The 26,038-nt window shown below is 38.7% G+C and overlaps 3 protein-coding genes across 3 annotated transcripts in view; all 3 read right to left on the bottom strand.

Annotated features, from left to right (window-relative positions):
• Positions 1-13,083: 13,083 nt before the first annotated feature.
• Positions 13,084-16,654, bottom strand: LOC101348018 (protocadherin beta-15). Its single transcript, XM_004381165.3, has one exon. The coding sequence runs from the start codon at positions 16,454-16,456 to the stop codon at positions 14,069-14,071; it is 2,388 nt and encodes a 795-aa protein (XP_004381222.1). The 5' UTR covers positions 16,457-16,654; the 3' UTR covers positions 13,084-14,068.
• A 2,718-nt stretch (positions 16,655-19,372) lies between these two features.
• LOC101353665 (protocadherin beta-15-like) lies at positions 19,373-21,752 on the bottom strand. Its single transcript, XM_012556874.2, is given in 2 exon segments — positions 19,373-21,637; positions 21,639-21,752. Coding segments are annotated over 2 exon segments (2,355 nt in total). The 5' UTR covers positions 21,729-21,752.
• Positions 21,753-25,476: 3,724 nt separating this feature from the next.
• LOC101347767 (protocadherin beta-18-like) overlaps positions 25,477-26,038 on the bottom strand; it is a 2,541-nt gene continuing 1,979 nt past the window's right edge. Inside the window, 1 exon segment of the mRNA XM_023735508.1 lies at positions 25,477-26,038. This exon segment is cut by the window's right edge and continues 179 nt beyond it. Coding sequence (XP_023591276.1) covers positions 25,477-26,038 — 562 coding nt within the window.

Raw genomic sequence — 26,038 nt, 5'->3', positions numbered from 1 at the left:
TCCCGGTATTGTGTGATTTTCCTATATGTTGTAAATCCTGCCTCTATAGTGTTAATGAGGGAGGATGGGTGGCAGTTGTGTTAGTAAGGCAGGACTCAATCTACACGATTGGATTGTGTCCTGAGGCAATCTCTTGAGATATAAAAGACAGAATTGAGCAGAGACGAGGGGACCTCATATCACCAAGAAAGCAGTGCCAGGAGTAGAGCACGTCCTTTGGACCTGGGGTCCCTGTGCGGAGAAGCTCCTAGTCTGGGGAAACACTGATGAGAAGAAGGCTGACAGAGAGAGAAAGCTTTTCCCTGGAGCTGATGCCCTGAATTTGGACTTTGAGCCTACTTTACTGTGAGGAAATAGTTTCTCTTTGTTAAAGCCATCCACTTGTGGTATTTCTGTTGTAGCAGCACTAGATGACTAAGACACATGGTATATTAAAGTTAGTAAGACAATATTTAACTTGTTGCCGTCTAGTTGATTCTGACTCATAACGACCCTATAGGACAGAGTAGAACTGCCCCATAGGGTTTCCGAGGAACAGCTGGTGCATTTCAACTGCTGACCTTTTGGTTAGCAGCCAAGCTCTTAACCGCTGAGCCACCAGGACTCCTAAGGGAATGTTTAGATGACAGAAAAACTAGGCGCCAATAAAGTGGTAAAGATAAAATTTAAAGCATCCATAGGAAAACAAGATATGAAAGAACTTGTTAAATTTAAAGGTAGATTGAATTTATCTAAATTATGTGCTTTAAGAACACACGCATTTGATGCATTCTATTTGGATTATAACTGTGAATTCAACTGGTAGTTACTCTAAAAATTTAAGACCAAGTGTTTTGGATGTCCACCCATAAAAAGATTCTGATAATTTTACTAGATTATTCTTAAAAGCAATGGAAACACTAATGTACAGATAACCACATATTAAGTTATGGGTGGGACAGGTTCTGGATGAATGAAATTGCTGTACATAACTTTAGAGTATATATTGCTTATGTTTTTCACTTACTTCATAATATAGTCTGGTATAACTTACTTCATTTATCCTCACTATCTAAACAGTGATATCTAGTAAGAATTAATAACAGATATACTTGCCCTAAATTTGAACATTGAGCTAAAACACTAATACCTTGTAAATAAAATAAGATTTAAAATTATATTAAAGTATATATCAGACATGTTTTTAATAACTAGAAAAAATCATAAAATTTATATATAAAAACACCCGATTGACTTTATATCAATTGTGAGACATATTCAGAGAAAGTAAAAAAAAAGTAATTGCAATCTTAAATATGGTTATTAATCCAGGGGTTATAATAGTTTTCACATGGAATTTATTTTAATAATTTTAAAACAATAATCCATTAATTAAAACCCATTGCCATCTAGTTGATTCTGACTCATTGCAGTCCTATAGGACAGAGTAGAACTACCCCATAGAGTTATAAGGAGCAGCTGGTGGATTCAAACTGTCTACTTTTTGGTAAGTAGCCCAGCTCTCAAGCAGGGTAATTGGATTAGTTTAAATCAAAATTTTCAGTGAAAAACAGTTGCATGGCTCAGCATGTTATATAGGAAAGGAATTATGTTATAATTTGAAAGAGACATTTCTTTATGAAGTATGTTCATTATAATTACTTAAGTTAAAGATAATAATTTAAATATGTGACTTTAAAACATATCTAGACTGTATTCGTCCATTAACATTTCTTTAAAACCTCTCACCGCATAACACAAGTGGTATGGATTGAACTGTTTCCCCCCAAAATGTGTATCAACTTGGCAAGGCCATGATTCCTGATATTTTGTGATTGTCCACCATTTTGTCATCTGAAGTAATTTTCCTATGTGTTGTAAATCCTACCACTACACTGTTGTTGTTAGGTACCATCAAGTTGGCTTCAACTCATAGTTACCTTATGTATAACAGAATGAAATCTTGCCTGGTCCTGTGCCATCCTCACAATCATTGCTATGTTTGAACCCAGTGTTGCAGTCACTGTGCCAATTCATCTCATTGAGGGACTCCCTCTCTTCTGCTGACCCTTTGCTTTACCAAGCATGATGTCCTGCCCCAGCAATTGGTCTCTCCTGATGACGTGTCCAAGGTAAGTGAGACAAAGTCTTGCTATTCTTGTTTCTAAGGAGCATTGTGGCTGTATTTCCTCCAGGATGGATTTGTTTGTTCTTCTGGAAATCCATGCTATATTTAGTATTCTTCACCAACACCACAATGTGAATGCATCAATTCATAGTGTACATTATTTACAAAAAAATGCTGAAGCTATATTGTTCAATGGTAAAGATCAATAACCTAAAAAATTCTAAATTCTTGTAGTAAGGAAGAAGAAGAAAATAGATATTAGGTAGCAATTTCCAGAGTTTGCTGCAGTAGGCCAGAAAGAAAATCCTAGCACATACCAAAGTCAATATCACAATGAGCACATGCATTGATTATAATGGAAACTAATTAGAAACAGTAACAAAATTAATTTCAAATACATTTACTTGCATATTAAATATAAACTTGAGTTCAGCCTTAGGTCTAAGGAGACCTCACAATGGAAATGAGACAATATTAATATAAATAAATCATAATGAAAATAATACATATAAAAAGTTATGTGATGCAGCTGAAAATGTACTGGGAGCAATTGTTATTACTATAGAAGTTTATTTTAGAAAATAAAAACTATAAATTATGGACTAGAGGTCCACTTCAAGGATGACACACTTACAAAGCAGTTCCATATTTATAAGATTTAAAAGATTTATATTCCAGTATGAATTTATTTATATAATAGAAAAAGAGATGCACCTGAAGACTTTCCCACATTGATTATATTCATTTGCTTTTTCTCCATTGTGAGTTTTCACATGGTTTTTGAAAGTATGAGAGATCACTAAAGGATTTTCCACATTCTTTATATTCATATGGTTTTTCCCAGTATGAGTCCTCACTTGTTGACTAAGGAATGAAAAATACTTGAAGACTTTCCCACACTCTTTATATTTTATATGGATTGTTTTCAACGTGTGTTCTCACATATGAAATAAAGTCTGAGGATTTATACTTTCCCACATTTCTTACACTTAAATTGTTCTCTCCAATATGAATTTGCACATGGTTTTGAAAAAATTAGATACAAGTTAAGGCTTTCCAACATTCCTTATATTAACAAGAATTTTCTCCATTGTGAGTTCTCATATGTTTCCTAAGGGATGAGGAACAACTAGAGGCATTCCTGCATTTCATATATTCACAGTGTTTCTATGAAATGTGCATTATTACATATACAGTAAAATGTGATGAATAAATGAAGGCTTTCTCACATTGTTTACATTTACAGAGTCTCTCTTCAGTGTTTTTACTCATATGGCTATTAAAAGAGAATGGAAAACTGTAGGCTTTCCCAAATTTCTTACATGTACAGGGTTTCTCCATGGTGTGTTTTCTTACATATAGAGTAAGTTTTGAGGGATAAATGAAGTCTTTCCCATATTCCTTATATTCATAGGGTTTCTTTACAATGTGAGTTCTTACATGTACAGTAAAGGATGTGAAGAAATTAAGGTTTTCCCATATTCTTTTACATTCATATAGTTCCAGTATGAGTTCTCACATGTGACCTAAAAGATGAGGGACAATTGACAGGTTTTCAACACTTTTTATATTCATAAAATTTCTGTTTAGTGAAAGTTTTCACATTTCTGAAGAGACAAAAGAAAATGGAAGGCGTTTTCACATTCCTTATATTCATAAGGCTTATCTCCACTGTGAGTTCTTATATGTAACATAATAGATGAGAAATGAATAAAGGTTTTCTCACATTTTGTATATTCATAATATTCTTCTGTAAAGTGAATTTTCACCTGCATCTAAGATATAAGGAATAACAAAAGGCTGCCCCACATTCCTTACGTTGATAGGGTTCGTGTCCAGTGTGAGATCCCCTATGTGTCTTTACAGATGAATGATCACTGAAGGCTTTCTTACATTTACTGAATTCATAGATTTTCTCTCCAGTATGAGTTCTCTATTACACATTTAGATTTGGAATGTGGTTGAAGGTTTTTCTACATTGATTACTGTCATTATATTTCTCTCCAGTTTGAAATCTCTTCAGCACAGTAGAGACCAAGGTCTTTCCGAAAGATTTTCCAATTTGGTTATATTCTTAGAAGTTATCCATCACATGAATTATCAAATATCTCTCCTGTGTCTTGTGCTGATCTTGTGTCATGGCAAAAAGGATGGAGATAGTTGGAAGTTTTTTTTTACTTTGTAGGTGAAATAATAAAATTTAAGGTAGATTGTGATAAGCTAAGTCAATTTATTATTATCCTTAGAGAAAATATCCCCCTCATAAAAGTTATAGCTAAAAGTCAATTGACGATATAAAATGGAATGCCAAAAATATACAATTAAACCAAAAGAGAAAGTGAGAAACAAAGGAACAAAAATGGAGTTACTAATTTAAAAATGGAATAGTTACAATTACATAAATAATTACATTAATTATAAATGAAATAAACTCTCCAATTAAAGGGCAGAAATTATAAGGATGAATTTAGAAAAGCAAGATTCAACTTCATATTGTTTATAAAATATGCACTTAAAGTATAAAGATACAGATTGGAAGTAAAATGATAAAAAAGATATATCAGGCAAACCATAAGCATAAGAATTATGAGATGAGTATATTAAAATCAGGCAAAGAGTATTACTACAAAGGAGAAGGGACATTTTATGATAAGAGGATCAATTTCTCAAGAAGATAATAAAAAATCTTAACCATGTTCACATCTAATAACAGAGCTTTAAAATACATGAAATTTTAAAATGCTATACCTGAAAGGAGAAATGGACAAATTCACAATCATAATGGGATATTTTAACATTCCTCTATCAGTAACTGAGTAAACATGTAGACAAAAAATGGTAACAATAAGGAAGATTTAAACAGTATTATCAAGCACTTTAATTTAATGTACATTTATAGAACATTACACCAACACATGTAGAATACACATTTATTTCAAATTCACATGGTGAACTCATCAAGATAACCCATATGTTTAACAATAAAAAAGCCAATAAGTTTCAAAGGATTGAAATCATACAAAGCATGTTTTCATAATTAGTTCAAATATCAATAATGATATCCCTGGATATTTAGAAACTAAGCAACACACTTATAAATAATCCATAGGTCACCATGGAAAAATAAGGTAAATTCATACTCAATGATAATAAAAACACAATATATCAAAATTAATTGAATGCAGTTTAAGTAGTTCTTAGAGAAAAATTACAGCTTTATTTTATATTTTTATATATTAAAAAAAGGGGTAGAGTCAGTGATTTAAGCTTTCAGAGGAGCTATAAAAAACAAACTAAACCCTAACTAAGTAGAGGAAAAGAAATAATGTAAGAGTGGAAATCAATGAAATAAAAACAAAGTAATAGGAAAAATAATAAAGGCAAGGTTTTTTTAAAAAAAATTAATAAAATTGATACACTCCTAGCAATATGAATAAGGAAAAAAAAGGAGAGAAAACATAAATTACTAATATCAGGAATGAAAGAGGAACATCACTACAGATCCTGAAGATTGATAGGATGATAAAGGAATGTCATCAATACCTTTGTGGAAATAACTTTAACATCTTAGATAAAATGGACAAATTTGTTAAAAATCACATTACCAAAATTGACACAAGAGGAAATGAAAACTCTGAATTGCAACGTATCTACTTAAGAAATTGAATTTGCAAATCAAAACCTTCCCACAAAGAAAATGCCAGCCACCAATGGCTTCTGTGGTAAGTTCTATCAAATACATAAATAATAAATACCTTACATAAATTCTTTCATAAAATAGAGGAGGAAAAACCACTTCTAAACACATTTGATGAGAACCAATACAAACCTGAAACTAAAACCTGGCAAAGACATTACAAGAAAAAAATTACAAACCAATATCCCTCATGATTAGATGCAAGAATTCTCAACAAAATATTAGCAAATTGAAAATCCAATAACTAATATCTTTTACGTTGCTGGATGCCACCTGGAAGAAAAACGTATAAGAAATTTTCCTGGTCAGTTAATTACACAGGCACTTTTCCACCCCCAATCCACAAGACTCCAGCTGATTGTGTCTGCTTGAATGTCTTTGTATTCTTATACTGCTGCTGCTGCTGTCCCATATTCAGAACAGCAAGGGATTTGTTTTAGATTTCATCACTGAAATTCTACCTGGGTCCATTATCACTACTGCAGCAATCATCATTTGAATTTGCAAGTTGGAAACAACCAACAGGGTTAGGACTAGTGGAAAGCAAGTATCTCAGACACAAAATTTAAGGGGTTATCCCAATACACAGTAATAAAGATAAATACTATTTAATGCAATATTTTTGAAAATAAAAATTAATGCAAAATCCATGATGAAGAAAATATTAAAATTTTAAATAAAGATAGAATCCAACTGTGCTCTTGGACAATTTGGCTTCACTGGCCTTCCCATAATGCCAGCCCTGTCAGTTACTGTTGTCAACCTTATTGTTTCCTAGTGTCACTGGGAAAAAATGACTATGTTTGCTTACAGTTTCCTGTCCTGGGCTGTTCCTTCAAGACCGAAAAGGTCACCAAACTTCTAGATTCAAGAATGCTGAGACTGTTAAATTTGCAAAGAGAAAACTCCAAGTATAATCTCTTCTAGAATGTGTTGCTAATGCCAATTTTATTATACACATTCATATATTAAAGGGAACAATATCTTTATAATGTGGAAAATTATGGAAAAGCAATGTTACTTTGGCATATATCTGTACATGCAGCCCATCTCCACCATCTACTAAAGCCATCCCCCCTAGACACATACACACACCCCCCACACACAAATGCACAACAAACACATACACACAAATACACAAACAGTCTGGGTGCAGCTGTGGAGTTCTAAAATTGTTTGACGCATTGCCATTCATGTATCATTATAGAGTTTTTATTGATTTTTCATGACTATGCTGATAAACAAGAAGTACTGCTCTTTACAAGGTATTCCAGATCAACCCAAGAAAGACCTAAGTACTAATCCTTTGGAAATGCCTTTAAATTCTACATTTTCCTGATAAAGTATTTGTAAAGTAAGTTAAGAAATGAGTAGTGGATATTGACGCATTAGGGTATCTGGGCTTGTTTAAAACATGCATTCCAGGCTATTGAAAAAGTTGTCAAGAATTAATACAAATATGTTATTTGGAAACGTTACAGGGAAAGATTTTTTTAAAAAAGTAGTAAGAATGAGCTTCCTTCTCTCATTTAGTATTCAAATTCATATTATGTTTAAAATGTCCCTTATTTTCCACCAGTGACTTGGGTGCTAGTGATAATAGGCTGGAAAAAATTGTATTTGTTGCTCTCTAGCCCATTAGTGGAAACCGTGGTGGCGTAGTGGTTAAGATTTCAGCTGCTAACCAAAGGTCAGCAGTTCAAATCCACTAGGCACTCCTTGGAAACCCTATGCGGCAGTTCTACTCTGTCGTATAGGGTGGCTATGAGTCAGAATTAACTCGATGGAAATGGGTTTGTATTTTTGGTTTAGCCCATTAGCAGACATAATGGGGACTGTAAGTATGAACCCAGCTTCTGAGAGTGCTGGTATTCACCAGACATTTTTTAAAGTCCCAGTTAGCTAGAAACTATATGATAAATGTTATTGCTGCAGTCAGAAACATAGAAACAAAAAAAATAAGTATCTAGATCTCCTTTATATCGCACTTTTTCTTTTGGCATATTACTGAGGCATCTAGACATGTGAGGGAAAAAATCGCCTATAGAAAACATGCTAATGGCTACAGAGTTAGATAAAACGAATGTTCTAAGAAAGACTTTGAGGGAGAAATAGATGTTACAGTCCTCGCTGATTCTATTTCCCAATTTGTGATGAAGCACCTTTTACTGCCACCACTTTAGATAGTCTGCTTTGGCCTAAGGCATCATTTCTCTTTAGCGAGCTCAACAGTTTACAGAAATTCATCATGAATGTTGAGTTATCATTGTTACCTAGAACCATTACACAGATAAATGACTGCATGTCCAAAGTAATTGAGATAATGTCTATCTGCTACCCTGACTGTAACATAAAAGTTCCTTAATTGTTGTGGGCACATGAAAATACAAGAATTATGAAAGAAAATTTAGCTGTGATTGATTTCCTTCACCTCAAATCGCTAGTGGTGTTGACTCTTGACACATGTAGGTATTTATTTGCCTCCCTTTATTCTGGTAAGGGCATATATCTCATACACCTATAACATCATATGGAACAAATGGGAGCAGCAATAATATTTTTAAAAACCCTCTCACTTCCTGCCCACAAGCTACAACAGATACAAATCCATCCCCAGGGTGTCTAATTTGAGATTAGAAAAAGCATGAATGAGTTTATGTTAATAAAACTGAGAAATTTTAGGCTCTTGAAATATAAGAGCGAATTTTCCCCATGTGGTCTGTAGTAAAGAAGAATGAAACCAGCCAATAGAAAAAAAGCAGAGAACAGATATGACAGAGAAACTGGTTTTTCAACTTCGTACTTTTTAATTGTTTTTAAGGCCTTACCCTTCAATCAGTTTGAATTTCCAAACTTATCTTACATTACATTATGTACCCTAATATTCTTCAATTAATTCTTGAATAGTTTGAATTGGGTTTCTGTTTGTTTTAACAAAGACAATTAGGATTAAAACCGAAGTATTAAGTTTGCAAGAGATCTTTCTGGTTACTACATTTTCTCTTATTATGAACTATGAATTTCTAAAATACCATGTTTAAAGCAGAATGTAAGAGATACGTGGAAGAGCATATGGTTTTTGGACATAATTCAGAATGTTGAAAGCAGTAGTGACAATATGGGAAGCAATATTTGGGGACAGGGTAGTTGAGAGAGATGAAGGTCCTTCTAGAAGCATGGTCAAGAATATCTTTAATCTCTACTTTTTGGGTCTGCCAAAATCAGGGATGTCTGACTTTTCTGGGATAGATCAGACATTTAACAATTGTCAGATAGAAATTTCAGAACAGAAAGAGACAGAAATTTGTCAAAGAGTTTCATATGTCTTTTTAGTTTATGTCAAATGTAATGTCCATACAATGTTTGGGGTATTCCCAGCACTTCTGATTTGGACATTTCCAATCATCTGAATAGCTCTGGTTCTAGACCTACTCACTCATTGTTGGGAGTATATGACAGAAGAGAGTATCCATAACCTGTGGTAAAATCTCTGTAGTAATTTTTAGACTACTGACCTAGCAAATGCATAGAATGTTCTGATTATTTTTTGCTACCTTTACCAGCATAAAGGCTGTGGTGTTTTGCCCACAGTCAACTTCTGTACGTTGAGTATTCCAACTAGGCCTCCATCCAAGTTAATATTCCATTAACCATCACAAAGGTGAACTCTTATTGAATTTTATTTTGCTTTATTTGGGGAATAAGACACAGTCTCATCCTAAATAAACTCAGAATATATACATATGAAAAGACATATATTAGTGTTTATATTCTGTTGGTTTTACAGGAAAGGATCAGAGAATAGGGCTTAATAGCATTATCTTTATGTCTCTTCTGTTCTTATGTGGATAAAATACATCATTACAGAATTCTGAACCATGATTTGTAAAACCTATTAGGGGATTATCCTCAGGATAACTCATAACACCCCATCATGACTTCATAACACGCAGCTAGATCCCTGATGGCATGCCAAATTTCCAACTATTTTAAGAAAACCTTTCCTCAAAATTCAGCCACCAGCCAAAGTGATATCATTTAAGTATTAGTATTATCAAGTATTAGTATTGGTGAAATTGTCTAGAATTATTTTCCATATTTATAGTAATAAGACTAGAATAGATGTACCATGATGATTTTTCAATGGTTGTTTGGAGGATAGTGAAGATGCTGTGGCTTATTCTCATTATACAAAATAATACAGTGAATGGAATTTTTGGAAAACTGTTTCCACCATTTAAATGTTTTTGTGGAAAGAATTCAAGCTCTCCTCTAATTCCCAATTATTGGAATAAGGTATCCCCCATGTGATTGCTGAAATATGACCATAAATATCGATCTACTCCAAACTCCATTTGGGAAGAAAATAAAAACAAAGAAGGAGATAATGCTAAAAGAGACAATGGCTTTAACTTAATATCATGAAAGTCAAGTTGGATCTCACAGAAATCTCAAAGGAAGGCAACAAAGTCTGGAAGAGAAAAAGGGAGGGGAAATGAATGGCTCTGTTTGTGCTGATGGAAGAGTATCCTAGTATCCTTCAATAAACTTCACACACTGTTCTTGAACTTTCATTCACTATCAAATAATGACTTGCCACCCATGCTCAAGATTGTTCCGGGTGCCATGTGTAACATAAAGGAGAATTCATTTCTGATCCTTCAACTAACGTTATTCTGCCAAAATATGTGGATTGCTGATCTGCTTATGAAGATTTTTCAGGATGTATATTAAAAGTTTTGACCCTGATAGTTCCCTCCGAGAGGGAAATAGGTGTTTTGGATTACTGTATAAGCATTCTAGTCATCTTGTCCATTAACATCACTAACGCATGTTTAAAAGTATATGCCTGGCATTTATCAGTTCACCTTCTCATTCTATTCTATGAAACTCAACTTTCTGGGATGCTACTAGCCAGGGATATTCCTTTGAAAGCCTAATTATCTGAATATGTTTTATATTAGCCCAATGAGGGATGGTTGAATGAAGATATAAAATCAGTTGCAGCATCTCAGAATACTGTCACTTGATAACACCTAAGGGAACGCAAAACTACTTTTCTGTCAAGTATCTCACGTATCCTAAATAAACAACCTGGGACCAGGTCAGACAACTGTATAAATAAACCCTACTCACGAGGAAGAATAGTATGTCAGTTTTAAATTTATTTGTCTATAATCAACAGAAAACCCAACTACAGTTGCTTAAACACACAGTGGTTTATTTATATCATGCAAAGGAAAGCCTGGGAGAATTGTTTCAGTGGCTCAACAATGTTATCAGAAACTCAGGGGCCTTCCATCTTTCTATCTTACCATTCTTAGTGCATAGACATTTGTCTTACGGTATTCATCTCATGGTTGCAAGTCTGGCTGCTTCACCTCCAGGCTTTCACCCTACTACCCATTCCAGTCAAAAAGGAAGAAAGGTGAAAGACCTAAGGAACATGCCACCTCAGATTAGCCCTTTGAAAAATCTTTCCCTAAAGCCCAATTGCACTTTTAAATAATTGGCAATAACTGAGTCTTATGACACACCTAGTTGCAAAGGATTATGAGAATGTGAATATTTTGACTAGAGTAGGGGAAGGAAAGGAAAAATGGGCTTGGAAATTGCTTTTTTTTTTTTTTTTGTAGCCATTTGTCTTAGTTTCATATTGCTGCTATAAATCACAGACTTGGTGGCTTAAAACAATACAAATTTATTATCTTACAGGTCAGAAGTCCAAAATGGATCTCAATAGGTGAAAGTCAAGGTGTTGGCAGAGCTGTATTTCTTTCTGGAGGTTTTAGGGGAGAATACTTTTTATTTTATTTTATTTTTTTACCTTTTCTAGCTTCTAGAGACTTCTCACATTCCTTGGCTCATGGCCCCCCTCCATCTTCAAAGCCAGCAATGGCCAGTTGAGTATTTTTCATATCACATCACTCTGGCACTGATGTCTGCCTGCCTCCCACTTCCATTTGTAAGGACTGTTGTGATTACATACATGGGGACCACCCCATTAGCCCCTTTAGTGACTCAGTCATCTCAGCAGAAGGTCAGTCTCAATTCCACCTGCAATTTTGTTATCTTTTGCAGTCTAAATAGGCTGAAAATTTCCCAAATCATCAAGTCCTAGTTCCTTTTTGCTTAACAGTTCTTCTCTCAATCTCTATCATCCCCCTCACATTTTACTATAAGCAGCAAGAAGAAATCAGGCTTCAACTTTAACACTTTGCTTGGAAATCTCCTCGGCTAAATATCCAAGTTCATTGTTTACAAGTTCTGCTTTCCACATAACTGCAGGACATAATTCAGCTAAGTTTTCTGCCACTATATGACAAGTTTCCAATTTCCATGTTTCCAATTACATGTTCCTCATTTTCTTCTGAGCCCTCACCAATATCCATTGCTGTGAGTTGATTACGACTCACAGCAACCCTAGAGCACAGGGTAGAACTGCCCCATAGGGTTTCCAAGGAGCAGCTGGTGGATTTGAACTGCCAACCTTTTGGGTAGCAGCTGAGCTCTTAAGCACTATGCCACCAGGGCCCCAACCAATAGTGCATTTAATATCCATATGTCTACCAATAGACAGTTTACATGATGTAGTTATTCTATAAAGGCAATATATGTTTTCTCTACTATGCTTCTCACCTCCTTCTGATTCCTCACTAACAGAGTTGTTAACATCCATATTTATACTAATAGTTTGTTCAAAGCACTCAAGGCTTTTTCATGGTCCTCAAAATTCTTCCAGCCTCTGCCTGCAGTCTAGTTCCAAAGTCACTTCTACATTCTTAGGTATTTGTTACAGCAGCACCCCACTTCCACATGCTAAAATCTGTATCAGTCAGGATTCAACCAGAGAAACAGAACAAGTAGGATATATGTTAGGTGATTTATAGCAAGGAATTAACTTATTTTATTATAGGGGCCAGCTATGTAAGTTCAAAATCTATATGACAGGCCATCAGAAAGAGAAGGCTGGAACTCTGGGGCATGAGCTGATGCTGCTGTCCACAGGCAGAACTTCTTCTTTATCTCCGAGAAACCTTAGCTAAATGCTTCTAAGGCCTTTTAAATTGAAATTTAAGGTTAGCTGATTAGCAACCTTTAATTTCATCTGAACCTTAATTCCTCTTTGTCATCTAGCATAACATATTCACAGGTTCCAGGGCCTGTGATTAGGACATGGACCATGCCATCCTACAGTATCCTCAAAGGTGAGAGGCTCCTGGAGATAAAGTAGTCCTAGCAACAGAACTGACTATTCCTCCAAATCATTCAACCCCCTCAACCACCAAATTGTCTAATAAATTTGGTTTTGTTAACTACTATTAATTCTACAATGTATTTTCTTTCAAATCCCTTATCAACCAGAACAATATCATCATCCAAAGGCAAATAGATATTGGCATACTGCACCATCAAAAGCTCCTCTAGGCCCAGCATTTGGAGCTCACTTGAGAATTTCCCTGCTATAGCAAGAGACAATTGCAGGCCACACATTACTTGGTCTTAGAGTCTATTGACCCTTAGAGTACGTAGAAACACTTTAAAAACAGTCAATCTGGGTATCAGTAAATCTGTTCAGGAAGTTTATCAGGATCATAATTTTAGAGACAGGGAAGAGAAAAGGAAGAACCTATGTCTTTTCAACAGTGGTTTAGATGAGAAAGAATAGATGATGCAGATATATTGTCAAGAGATAACATGTATTTTAGAGCAAATGTCTAATACTTGCAAGCGTGATTTTTAAATTAATAACTTCAAATTATACACATTGCTGCCTTTGGAAAAACAGAAATTCAAACAAAGATATTAGGAGAAATTGGGCAAGGATAAATATGTACTGATTCCACTCCAAGCTGAAAAGGGATTATAGAAAAGCCTTACCTGTGTCAATAATAAAAACTAAAAAAGCTTTCAACATTTAACAAATAAACTAGGACAAAAAGAAATAATAAATTCTTACGCAGTCTCATGTAGTGGAAATATGCTTTTAAAATTAGAACTATGCTTATTAGGAGGGGTTGACTATCATGCTATCTCTTAGGAATGAGTACTAAAAATTTAATTAGCAATATGAACTATGAAGTCTCCTGATAAATTTTTTTACTAGTAAAACAATAACTGAGAATAGCCAATAAAGCCGTGAGTAACATTAATAAAGAAAATAGCAGAGAAAATAAAGTAGAATTAAAGATTATTACTAGTCTTAAAAAAAAGAGAGGGGGGACAGTGAAAGACACAAAATTAATATACCCAGTGAGGAAGTTTCAGATACCTAAACTATTCCGAAAGTTGGGGTTTCCTTCTGTTTTCCTTTCAGGATCCTGGGCTAGAAGATTGGGGAAGATAGGCTTCAAGAATTTGAACTCATTACTCCCAGAGTCTCCCGTCAGACACACCTCGTACTGGTAGCTCTGGGACAGGGTCCCAGTGCCGCTGACGTCCACCAAGTGGCCCGGAAAGTGGCCCTCAGGCACAGAGCAGCGACCCACCGAGGTGGCCCTGTTCCTCCTGCACAACTGCACTGCAAGGAACAGGAGCATGGAGAACATGAAGAGCGACGAGACCGACGCCAACGCGATAACCAAGTAGACGGTAAGCGAGTCTGCCTGGGCCTCATCCGGAGCCACTTCCGGGAGCTGCAGGTAGGGCTGCGAGAAGCCGTCCACCAGGAGCACGTGCAACGTGACGCTGGCCGACATTGGCGGCTCGCCATTGTCCTTGACCAGCACGACGAGCCTGTGCTTGGCAGCGTCGCGCTCGCTCAGCAGCCTGGCGGTGCGCACCTCGCCATTGTGCGCCCACACGCTGAACAGCCCGGGCTCCGTGGCCTTGAACAGCTGGTAGGACAGCCAGGCGTTCTGGCCCGAGTCGCCGTCCACCGCCACCACCTTGGTCACCAGGTAGCCCGCCTCGGCTGCCCTGGGCACCAGCTCAGTGCAGGGAGCAGAGCCGTTCTGCAGCGGGTACAGCACGAAGGGCGAGTTGTCGTTGTCGTCCACGACCACCACGCGCACCAGCGCCTCGCTGCTCAGCGCCGGGGAGCCTGCGTCTGCCGCGCCCACGCGGAACTCGAAGGCTCGCAGGGCCTCGTAATCCAGCGACCTGAGAGCGAACAGGTGCCCGTTGTCCGCGTTGATGGAGATCAAGGAGGTGAGAAGGAAATGCGGGTCCTGGGGCGGCAGCAGCGAGTAGGTGAGTTGGGCGTTGGTGCCTGAGTCTCTGTCTGTGGCGCTGACGCTGCCCATGTGCAGGGCGGGGCTGTTGTTTTCTCGGATGAACAGGGTGTAGGAGGTTTGTGTGAAAGTAGGTGCGTTATCATTGACGTCGGAGACCAGCACTGTTATTCTGTGCTCGGTTTTCAGCCTGGGGGACCCGAAATCGCTGACCGTGATGGTGATGTTATACTCGGCTCTGCTCTCTCTGTCCAGTGCCCCTTCTGTAATCAGGGTGTAGAAATTCTCTGCAGTTGGCTTCAGAAGAAAGGGGAGATCATCCTGGATGGAGCAAATCATCCTTCCATTATCCCCTGAGTCTCGATCTCGAACCCTAAACAGTGCCACTTCTGTCTCGGGGGAGTTTTCGGGAATAGGGCTGGTAAGTGACGAAATGGTTAGTTCTGGGGAGTTATCGTTAACATCCACCACCTTAACAGAGACAGAACATTTTCCAGAATGTCCTCCGCCATCAGATGCCTCTATATCCAGTTCATATGAGGATATTGCCTCAAAATCTAATTTTTTAATTAGTCGAACTTCTCCTGAAAGATTACTTAGCTCAAAAGTTTTGCTAATCTCCTGAGAACTATAAAAAAGTGAGTATGATATTTCTCCATTAGTCCCGGTGTCTAAATCCCTAGCGGAAACCTTGACAACTAGGGAGCCTACGGGGCTGTTCTCTGGGATCTGCACGTCGTAGAGCTTTTGCGAGAACTCCGGAGCGTTGTCATTGACGTCCACGACCACGATGCGGATCTGTGCGGTGCCAGACCTGGGCGGAGAGCCACCATCCAGAGCTGTGATTATTACTCTCAACTCGGTCTGCTCCTCATGATCCAGCTCTTTGTCCAGTACCAGCTCAGGGTATTTCCTGCCATCCCCCCGCTTGGGGGTGGAAACATGGAAATGAGAGTTGGGACTGATACTGTAGTTTTGGACGTCGTTGTTGCCCACGTCCAAGTCCTGGGCTCTTTTCAAAGGAAACACAGTCCCATTTGGGCTATTCTCTAGGATTTTCAGGGTCATTTCTCTTTCAGGAAACTCAGGAGAATGATCATTTATGTCTCTCACCAGAAGCTCAGCTCGAAATACTTCTAATGGTTTTTTCAGTAATACTTGGAAATGAATTACACAGGGCTCTGTGGGGCCGCACAGCTCCTCTCGGTCCAGTTTCTCATTTAACAGCAACTCCCCGGTTTGCAGGTCAAGTTGTAAGCGTTGTTCGTTATCCTCAGAGACCACCCGGGCTCCCCGCGCAGCTAGTTCCCCCACTCCCAGCCCGAGGTCCGTAGCCAGCTGGGCTACAAAAGAGCCGCTCTCTGTTTCCTCCAGCACGGAATAACGACGGGGTTCCCAGACTGCCAGAGCCACTCCCAGCAAGAGAAAGAGAATCAGGACTTGCCTTTGTTTAGGAAAGCGGTCCCCTCCAGCCTCCATCTTCACTTCCGCGAACCCCTTTAGAGGAACAGGGCCCAGCTCTACCTCGGAGAGCGATGGGGCTGAGACAGTGATAGATCAGTCAGTTAATAACCTGTCCGGAAATGTCGGTGAGTAGCCTTCTCTTGAGTCTAACTGGTCCTGAGCTCTGCTGGTTACAGGCTTTCTCCTTGGCGGCGGAAGATCTGAGATAGAGTTGGTAGTTTTTTGTTTTTTTTTTTAAGGGGGACGTCTTAGCCTGCAGCGCCACCATGCGTTGTCTTTGCTTTGAAAAGAATTGGTACAATTGTTATATTCCCTGTGTAAGCTAAAAATTACCGATGTAGTTGTGCATATATATATATATGTATGTCTGTATATGTATACGTAATAAACATAATACATATATTCTGCTATTAAGAGTTTGAAAATTGTTTTGGGGAGTGATGTAATCAGAAAACTACGCAATTATAATGATTCATTCCTACATGAAAGAAGTATTATTGATCTTTATGCACCAGGTCCAAATACATTAGTAAATAACCCAGAAATGGTCTCCGCCTTCTAGAGCCTGTAGTCTGGGTGGGTGCTGTGAGGGAAATTGAGAAGTGAAAGAAGACATAGTAGTCATCAGTCCTCTTATAAAAATAGTGATAACATATACCCATGAGATTTCTTAAAATGATTTCAGCAAAACGGATGAATTCCTTTAGATTCACATGTGTGATGGTTCACTCAGCATTCTCTTTAAAATTCTAAGCAGCCTATGTGCCAGAATTGTGGTTCCTGTTGGTTGAATTATATCAAGGAAAAACTGCAAGTACATTCCAGTTTATGATACCCTTTCTACACAAGGTCAGAGAGTGCTGATTTTATGAAACTTTAAAATCCCTAGCATTTATCACCATCTGACAGAGTATATACATACATATTTAATTGTTTCTTTTCTGTGTCACTTTTGAGTTTGAGAACTTTGTTTTGTTCACTGCAGCATCTCCAACATCTAGAATAATGCCTGACACATAATAGATGCTCAACAAATATTTGTTGAATGGATCAATGAATACATCACAATTAACTTAAAAAGTCTGACAGATGGGGCCCCACCTTCTACTGTAGAAGCCCCCTCTTTTGCTGGTCTCCTTGTTCGTTATGTGAGCTGAATAAACAAGAAAGCATGTTTCCAAGTAGCTACTTTCTATGCCTATTGAATAGTAATTTGAAATAACTCAGAATGACCTAAATTTTTTTCATTAAATGGCAAAGTACACTGGCTCCCACTAAGCAAAATGATACACTATAAAAAGAAAAAAATGTAACAACAAAGCTATAACAATCCTACAAATAAAGTGTATATCCCTTTTAGATACACATTTTACATTGTCATTGTTATTTTACACTGATGATATTCAAAAGAAGATCTTTCTCATACAATAGAATTTTCTGAGAATTTCTACTAAACTCTCTTAAAGACTGTACCATTGGAAAGATCCATCAGTTCTCCTCAAAATTATATGTTCTGAAAAAAGCTTGCGCTTGTTCTCTACCAAAGGGGAAAAAAAAAACAAACCATTGCTGTCCAGTAGATTCAGACTCATATGGTTTCCAAGAAGCAGCTGGTGGATTCAAACTGCCTACATTCTGGTTAGCAGCCATAGCGTGCTGTAGCTCTTAACCACTGTGCCAACAGGGCTTCTTGTTCTCTACAGACTACCAATATTCTAGACCTTTTATCAATCCCAAATATTAATTATATCAATATGAAAAGCCATAATAAAAATCTTGAATTAATAGTAAGGTCTAATTTACCAGTCCATGCAAGAATATCTTAACATGTTTTTGACAACAAGAAAACAACCACTTAGCTCTCTTAAGCTATATTAGAGGGAAATTAATTAAAACAGCATATATAGTTACTAAAAACCCAAAAGAGAGAGTAGACTTGGGAGGTATTGGAAAATCTACAACATGGTTACATACTGTCTTGGACTCTGTTTCTGTTTAGATATCTCCTTCATTCTTGTCTCTCAGTGGGTTGACTTTCTGTGCTTATTTCTTTCTATACACTTAGCCAAACATAATATCACTTTTTGGATGAGTTCCTAACAGAGAGAATATATTCTATCTGGCTTCCAGAGTAATTTTTTAAACAGAGAGAATTGGATCAAGCCAGACTGGATCAATGATTCCTGCTACCTTAGCTGATGACCTAAAATCACAGAGGGAGATGGATGATATAAAATAAACATGACTGCAAAACACATCTCTACTAAACAGAGTTAGTTTCCAGAGAAAGAGGGGATGGGCTAGACAGACACCACAAAATGGTTTAATTATTTAAAAATATTGAAATAATGTAATTATCAGTCAATAATATTCATATATATTATAAATTGAAGGTTGATCTAAAGAGTGGAAAGTTTATACATATGGGAGAAATTGTAATCTTTTCCATGTAATACAACTGTGGAACAAAACCACACAATTTTTGCAGTAATCCCGTCATTTAAAAATTCAAAAAACAAGTAAGCACAATATCAGATCAAACAGAAGATATTCACTATATTTGTATCATGCTTGTCTTCTAAGTAACCACAGCCATCAAAAATTTAGAAAAACTTTCTAAACAATCACAGAGAATGGGGTTGAGATCATCTTCAATTCAGTAGAATTTGAAATTGAAAGGTTGATTAACTGAACAAGTAGTCATGACTTCAATAATGAAGGTGAAGGTTTTATTGTCTCCAAAATGGAAATAATAAGAAGATAGTAAACATGATGATATATACCACTCAAAAAATGTTTTTATAATCTCAATTAGGAAAATGCAATTACCAAAAACCCCAAGAAAATCTATATAAACCCAAATAGGTAATACAGACCTAGCATATTTTAAAATAATCTTCATCCTGAATGCTCTGAAAAACCAGAAGATTCTTAATTGAATCCAAAACCATTTTCAAAGTTGGAATTTTCCTCTACGTCATTCGTAGCCCTCTTGAACTTGAACTCGCTTGTTCCAGAGCTTCTTGCCAGATAGACTTCATACTGGTAGTTTTGGGACAGGGTCCCAGTGCCGCTGACGTCCACCAAGTGGCCCGGAAAGTGGCCCTCAGGCACAGAGCAGCGACCCACCCAGGAGGCCCTGTTCCTCCTGCACAGACACACCGTGACTAACAGGAGCACAGAGAACAGGAAGAGCGACGAGACCGACGCCAACGCAATGACCAAGTAGACGGTGAGCGAGTCGGCCTGGGCCTCGTCCGGGGCCACCTCAGGGAGCTGCAGGTAGGGCTGTGAGAAGCCGTCCACCAGGAGCACGTGCAACGTGATGCTGGCCGACATTGGCGGCTCGCCATTGTCCTTGACCAGCACGACGAGTCTGTGCTTGGCGGCGTCGCGCTCGCTCAGCAGCCTGGCGGTGCGCTCCTCGCCATTGTGCGCCCACACGCTGAACAGCCCGGGCTCCGTGGCCTTGAGCAGCTGGTAGGACAGCCAGGCGTTCTGGCCCGAGTCGCCGTCCACCGCCACCACCTTGGTCACCAGGTAGCCCGCCTCGGCTGCCCTGGGCACCAGCTCAGTGCAGGGAGCAGAGCCGTTCTGCAGCGGGTACAGCACGAAGGGCGAGTTGTCGTTGTCGTCCACGACCACCACGCGCACCAGCGCCTCGCTGCTCAGCGCCGGGGAGCCTGCGTCTGTCGCGCCCACGCGGAACTCGAACGCTCGCAGAGCCTCGTAATCCAGCGACCTGAGAGCGAACAGGTGCCCGTTGTCAGCGTTGACGGAGATCAAGGAGGTGAGAAGGAAATGCGGGTCCTGGGGCGGCAGCAGCGAGTAGGTGAGTTGGGCGTTGGTGCCTGAGTCTCTGTCTGTGGCGCTGACGCTGCCCATGTGCAGGGCGGGGCTGTTGTTTTCTCGGATGAACAGGGTGTAGGAGGTTTGTGTGAAAGTAGGTGCGTTATCATTGACGTCGGAGACCAGCACTGTTATTCTGTGCTCGGTTTTCAGCCTGGGGGACCCGAAATCGCTGACCGTGATGGTGATGTTATACTCGGCTCTGCTCTCTCTGTCCAGTGCTCCTTCTGTCACCAGCCTGTAGAAATTTTCAACGGTAGGTTTCAGTGTGAAGGGAATATCTTCCTGGATGGAACAAACCATTCTTCCATTTTCTCCAGAGTCTCGGTCTTGAATACTGAAAAGAGCTACTGTGGTCTCAGGGGAATTTTCCGGGATGGGGCTCATAAGTGAAGCCACAGTAAGTTCTGGGATGTTGTCGTTTATGCCCACCACTCGTATGATGACAGTGCACTTTCCAGAAGGACCTGCCCTATCAGAGGCCTTAACATTCACTTCATATGACACAATTTTTTCAATATCTAGTGTTCTGATTATTTGAATTTCTCCAGTGAGTTCATTAAGTGCAAATGTCTTGGCAATCTCTTCATCACCATAAAAAAATGAGTAGAATATTTCACCGTTTATTCCTGTGTCTAAATCTCTGGCGGAAACAGTGACAATAAGGGATCCGAGGGGGCTGTTTTCGGGAATCTGAACATGATAGAGGGGCTGCTCAAACTCACGGACATTGTCGTTGACATCTACGACATCAATGAGGATCAGGGCAGTTCCAGTCTTGGGAGGAGCCCCTCCATCTACCGCCATGAGAGTTAACCTGAGCTCACGCTGCTCCTCACGATCCAGGGCTTTGTCCAACACCAACTCCGGGTATTTTCTGCCCTCACTGCCATTGCGGGTGAGAACATGGAAATGGGAATTTGGGTAGATGGTGTAGTTTTGAATGTTGATGCCTATGTCTAAATCTTGTGCATTCTGCAGGGGAAATACAGACCTGGGAAAACTATTTTCCAAGATTTTCAAAATCATTTCCGCTTCTGGGAACACAGGGGAATTGTCATTTATGTCACTGACCAAAAGTTTAAACCTATATACCTCCAAAGGTTCTTCCAGTAACATTTGGAATTGCAGCACACAAGGATCAGTGGGGCCGCATAGTTCTTCCCGATCTAGTTTCTCATTTACTTGCAAATCTCCAGTCTGAACATTCAGTTGAAAATGTTTTTTGTGATCCTTAGAAATGACCCAAGCCCTCCGCCAGGCCAACTCTCTAACCCCTAGCCCTAGGTCCTTTGCTAGATTGGCCACAAAAGAACCTCTCTCTGTTTCTTCTGCCACAATATAGCTAGCCTCCCTGCTTGGCGCAAGTCTGAGCCAGCAAAACAAAGAGAAGCAGAACTTGCCTTAGTCTAGGAAAGCGCTCCTCTTCAGCTTCCATTTATCCAACACCAAAAGCCTTTTGCAATACAAAGTCTCAGATGGCGTTGGTTCCAGGTGCCTGTTTTGGGTCTGTCTACTGGCAATCTGCTCTGGGATGTAGATGGGTCCGGGAATCAACCTTTGCAGCAACACAGTTTGGTTAAGAAAGCCTCTTCCTCTTAGTAACCATCTGCAGGTCTGTTTTTTACAGCCTTAGCTTACAGCACCACCATGTGTTGTACTTAAACCAGGCTTGCTAAAAATGCTACAAAACGCGTTTCACTGACCGAGGTATATGGAAAGAACCACTGATTATACATATGGGATGGTTTACAAATAAAAGTGGCAATTTCTATTCTCCTGTGAGATTATGAATGTGGAAATGGTGCCAGACACTTTGGGAAATGATGCAAGCACAGAGTGAATCATATTTTTAATTTATTTATTCAACAAATACTGATTTCCTATTATGTGTCAGGCATTGTGCTAAGTGCTGGCAATACAAATCCTGTTTCCCCCTTATGAAGCTTACAATACAGTGTCTCCTTTAGTGTGTGCTGAGTGCTGTGGGGAAAACTGAGCAAACAAAGAAGATGTGTAGCTATCAGTCTATTCCTAAAGAAAGAATATACATCATTAAACTCAACCCACTGCTAGGACAGTAGATGAAGACATTCAATCACATGTTTCAGCAGTATAAACTTAAGTGATAGATCAGCCGGAACTAGTTTACTATGCAAATGCCATAGACAGTTTAAGGAGTTGTGGATAATTTATTTGTAAATATTGTCTAAGGACAATGTGTACTTATGTAAGCACATTATATTGACTTGTTACATTATCTAAAACAGTTTGTAAAGAATGTCTGCATTCATTACTAAAACTAAGATGCAAACTAAGAAGCCAAAATTCACTGAGATCTTGAAAAGGGGGACAACCAAGATCAAAAAGATAAAGGGTGAAATTAAAATGAGAAAATAAAGTGCAGAAGAAGGTAAGATTAATCTGAAACAGCAGACTAAACTTATTTTCAACTAGAAAATATCTCAACTCCTTTTCAGCAAGCAACTCACAGCACAGATCCCTAGTGGATAGGCCTGGGATCCTAGCACCTTAGCATGGGCCTAAGGTTCTCTTACTCCTAAGGAGGGGAAAGCATCTTTTGGGGTAGGGGAGTGGGGATGGGTACCTGGGATTTCTCCAGCTGAACCAACCTCTAGCCAAGGTTTTAGTCAACAATAGACACTGTCATATATTCTGGTACTCCAATTACCTGGCTAACTGGAAAAATTTAGCATGGACCAACTTTAAGAATTGTATTCCCTATTGGTTTAATTCTTATAAGGTACCCGTAACATTGCAGTCCAGTCCATTCCAACTCATAGCGACCTTACAGGACAGAGTAGAACTACCCCACAGGGTTTCCAAGGCTGTAAATCTTTACTAAAGCAGATTGTCACATCTTTCTCCTGTGGAGTGGCTGGTGGGTTCAAACCACCAACCTTTCAGTTAGCAGCTGAGCACTTAACCATTGCTCCACTAGGGAGAATTGACATTTATTTTAGAATATTTTCCTCCACACCATGAAACAAATTTGATTAAATAAACTTCCAAAATACGAGAACATGCTGGTCACAGTTAAAATCTGATAGACAATTTTCCTTATAGAAAGATCTTGATAACAGATCCAAACTCTTTATATGGACTTAAATATCCAAGAAAATGTGCCCTTAATGTCCATGCATTTTTAGTATGAATGCAATAAAAGTTGGTACTTATGTCAGTAAGCTAATAGATCAAAGTTATTTTTTCACTCCCATCCTTTATCACTCAGATAAAATTCCTCCTTTCTAAAATCACATTTTAAGCCCCTAGCCTTGGCAGGAAGTTTGAAAAAAAATTGTTAAGGCTTTCTAGTAATAGAATATGTGTTCATCAAATAATATTTATTACTGTTACTGAAATCATGAATCAATCCATATGATATATAAATTAGAATTATTTATAAAGCCAGAAGATTTTACATTAAATGATAAAATATTTCTTCTGTTCACACTGAAATCAGTAACTAGTTTTTGGAAGAGAGTCTTCTAAAAGGGATATAATAATCCTGAAAAAAATGTACAGATACCCAAATAGTGACAATTTCAATGTTATTTCTAAATGTTTCTGGGGCACATAAAATAATGGATGGAAACCCAAATTACCAAGACATTCCATAAAACTTTTTGTAGCGTTTGTCTTTTAAAAGATCTCATAAATTATTTACAAAATTAAATTTTGTAACAAAAGCCGCTATTATAGATTAGTTATCTCTTATATGTACATTTTTATTCCATTCATTAAATTAATATTAGAAGCATGCAATAAAATACCTAAGTTTGATGGTATAATCTAATTGAGTACTCAAGACTTTATGCGTCAAGTCTCTTTTGGTTGCAAGAACCATCTCCCTCAAATAGGTTAAATAAAGAAGTTTTATTATTAGAACACTTGAGTCTTACTATAGAATCCAAGGGCAATAATACACTGGGGAGTTAGAAGGGACTAGAACTGGAAACAGACAGGTCTAGAACCAAGTAGCTTACTCTCTACTGTATTCTAGGCTTCTGCCTCCACTCCCTTATTCTTTCTCACTTCTATTCTTTCCTTTCCACTCTCCTTCCTTTCCTTCCTTCCTCCCTCTTTAGGTGCCATTTTTGCTGCCAGTCTACAGGTATAAACGTGGCCACTGTAGCCCACGTTTAACTATTTCCTAGTTACCAGCAATTAAGAGAAAAAAATAGATGAACTATATTTTAATTGCAAGTTCAAGGTCTGGGATTGTGATTATTCCAGCTTTCATCATGAGCCTATCACTGGACCAATAAAAAATGGCCAGGAGAGGCAAAAATAAAAAAAGTAGATTGCCTCTCTGGAGTACAAGGAGGTTCTCAGACAAGGAAGGAGTGTGGGCTGGATATATATCTTAAGATTAAAACAAAAATTACATTTACATTAAAAGAACATTTACGAGCAATATATGTAGTTCATGAACTATTTATGAGGGAAATACCTAAGTGCAGAAAAATTCATTGCAATATTTGGCAAAAAAGTAGAATGGATTGATTATACCTTAAAAAAAAAAACCTAAATTAGATAATATCTTAAAAACCAGCCTAACCAAAAAACCAAAAACTCACTGATGACTCATAGTGACCTTATGGGACAGAGTAGAACTGCCCCCTAGGGTTTCCAAGGCTGTACATTTTTAGGGAAAGAGACTGTCATATCTTTCACCCTCTATTACATCTTTCGATGACATTTCAGGTAGCAGCCAAGTGCTTTAACCATTGTGCCACCAGGGCTCCTAGCCTAACCTGATGGCAAAGCAACTCTGTTTTTATTCACAGTATGCATTTTCTCTATAATAATAATATCAAACATGCAATTTCTAAATAATAATAATATAAAACATACAAAAACTTTTGTCAGAAGAATCCAGAACCAGAACATTCAGAGTCTATGACTGGGCCTAGTGTGCAATTAAGCTTGAAGGGAAAATGCTATATATTTGAGGTCGAATTTGGGAATAAATACTACACAAGTTTCAGCTCTCTTAACTTTATCACAGTTAATACGAAGAGCAGAAAAGAAAGGCTTAAAAAAATTGAAATTTCTGAAAACTCATAAGATGAAGTAACTGAAAAGGAAAACTTTACATTACAATGAATAAAGTTTCAAAGGAGTAACACTCCTTCTAAAAGTTTTGCATCATAATCAGACTCCTAATTGAACCAGAAGCCATTAAGAAAGGTGGAGCTTTCCTCAATTTCCGTTTCAGCTCCCTGGGGTGCGAGGTTGGGGATAACCGGCTTCAAGAACCTGAACTCATTTGTCCCAGAACCTCCTGTCAGACAAACCTCGTACTGGTAGCTCTGGGTCAGGGTCCCGGTGCCGCTGACATCCACCAAGTGGCCCGGAAAGTGGCTCTCAGGCACCGAGCAGCGACCCACCGAGGCGGCCCTGTTCCTTCTGCACAGCCACACCGCGACGAACAGGAGCACGGAGAACAGGAAGAGCGACGAGACAGACGCCAACGCAATGACCAAGCAGACCGTGAGCGAGTCGGCCTGGGCCTCGTCCGGGGCCACCTCAGGAAGCGGCAGGTAGGGCTGCGAGAAGCCGTCCACCAGGAGCACGTGCAACGTGACGCTGGCCGACATTGGCGGCTCGCCATTGTCCTTGACCAGCACGACGAGTCTGTGCTTGGCAGCGTCGCGCTCGCTCAGCAGCCTGGCGGTGCGCACCTCGCCATTGTGTGCCCACACGCTGAACAGCCCGGGCTCC

The sequence above is a fragment of the Trichechus manatus genome, unplaced genomic scaffold, assembly GCF_000243295.1.
Source record: "Trichechus manatus latirostris isolate Lorelei unplaced genomic scaffold, TriManLat1.0 scaffold00080, whole genome shotgun sequence".
In the NCBI taxonomy this organism is placed as follows: Eukaryota; Metazoa; Chordata; class Mammalia; order Sirenia; family Trichechidae; genus Trichechus; species Trichechus manatus.
The sequence above is the reverse complement of the archived record's forward strand: the minus strand, read 5'-3'. Positions and strand labels throughout refer to the sequence as shown.

Bases quoted from the DNA above. Each gene is read 5' to 3' on its own strand.
- LOC101348018 (XM_004381165.3), bottom strand. From the start codon at position 16,456: ATGGAGGCTGGAGGGGACCGCTTTCCTAAACAAAGGCAAGTCCTGATT.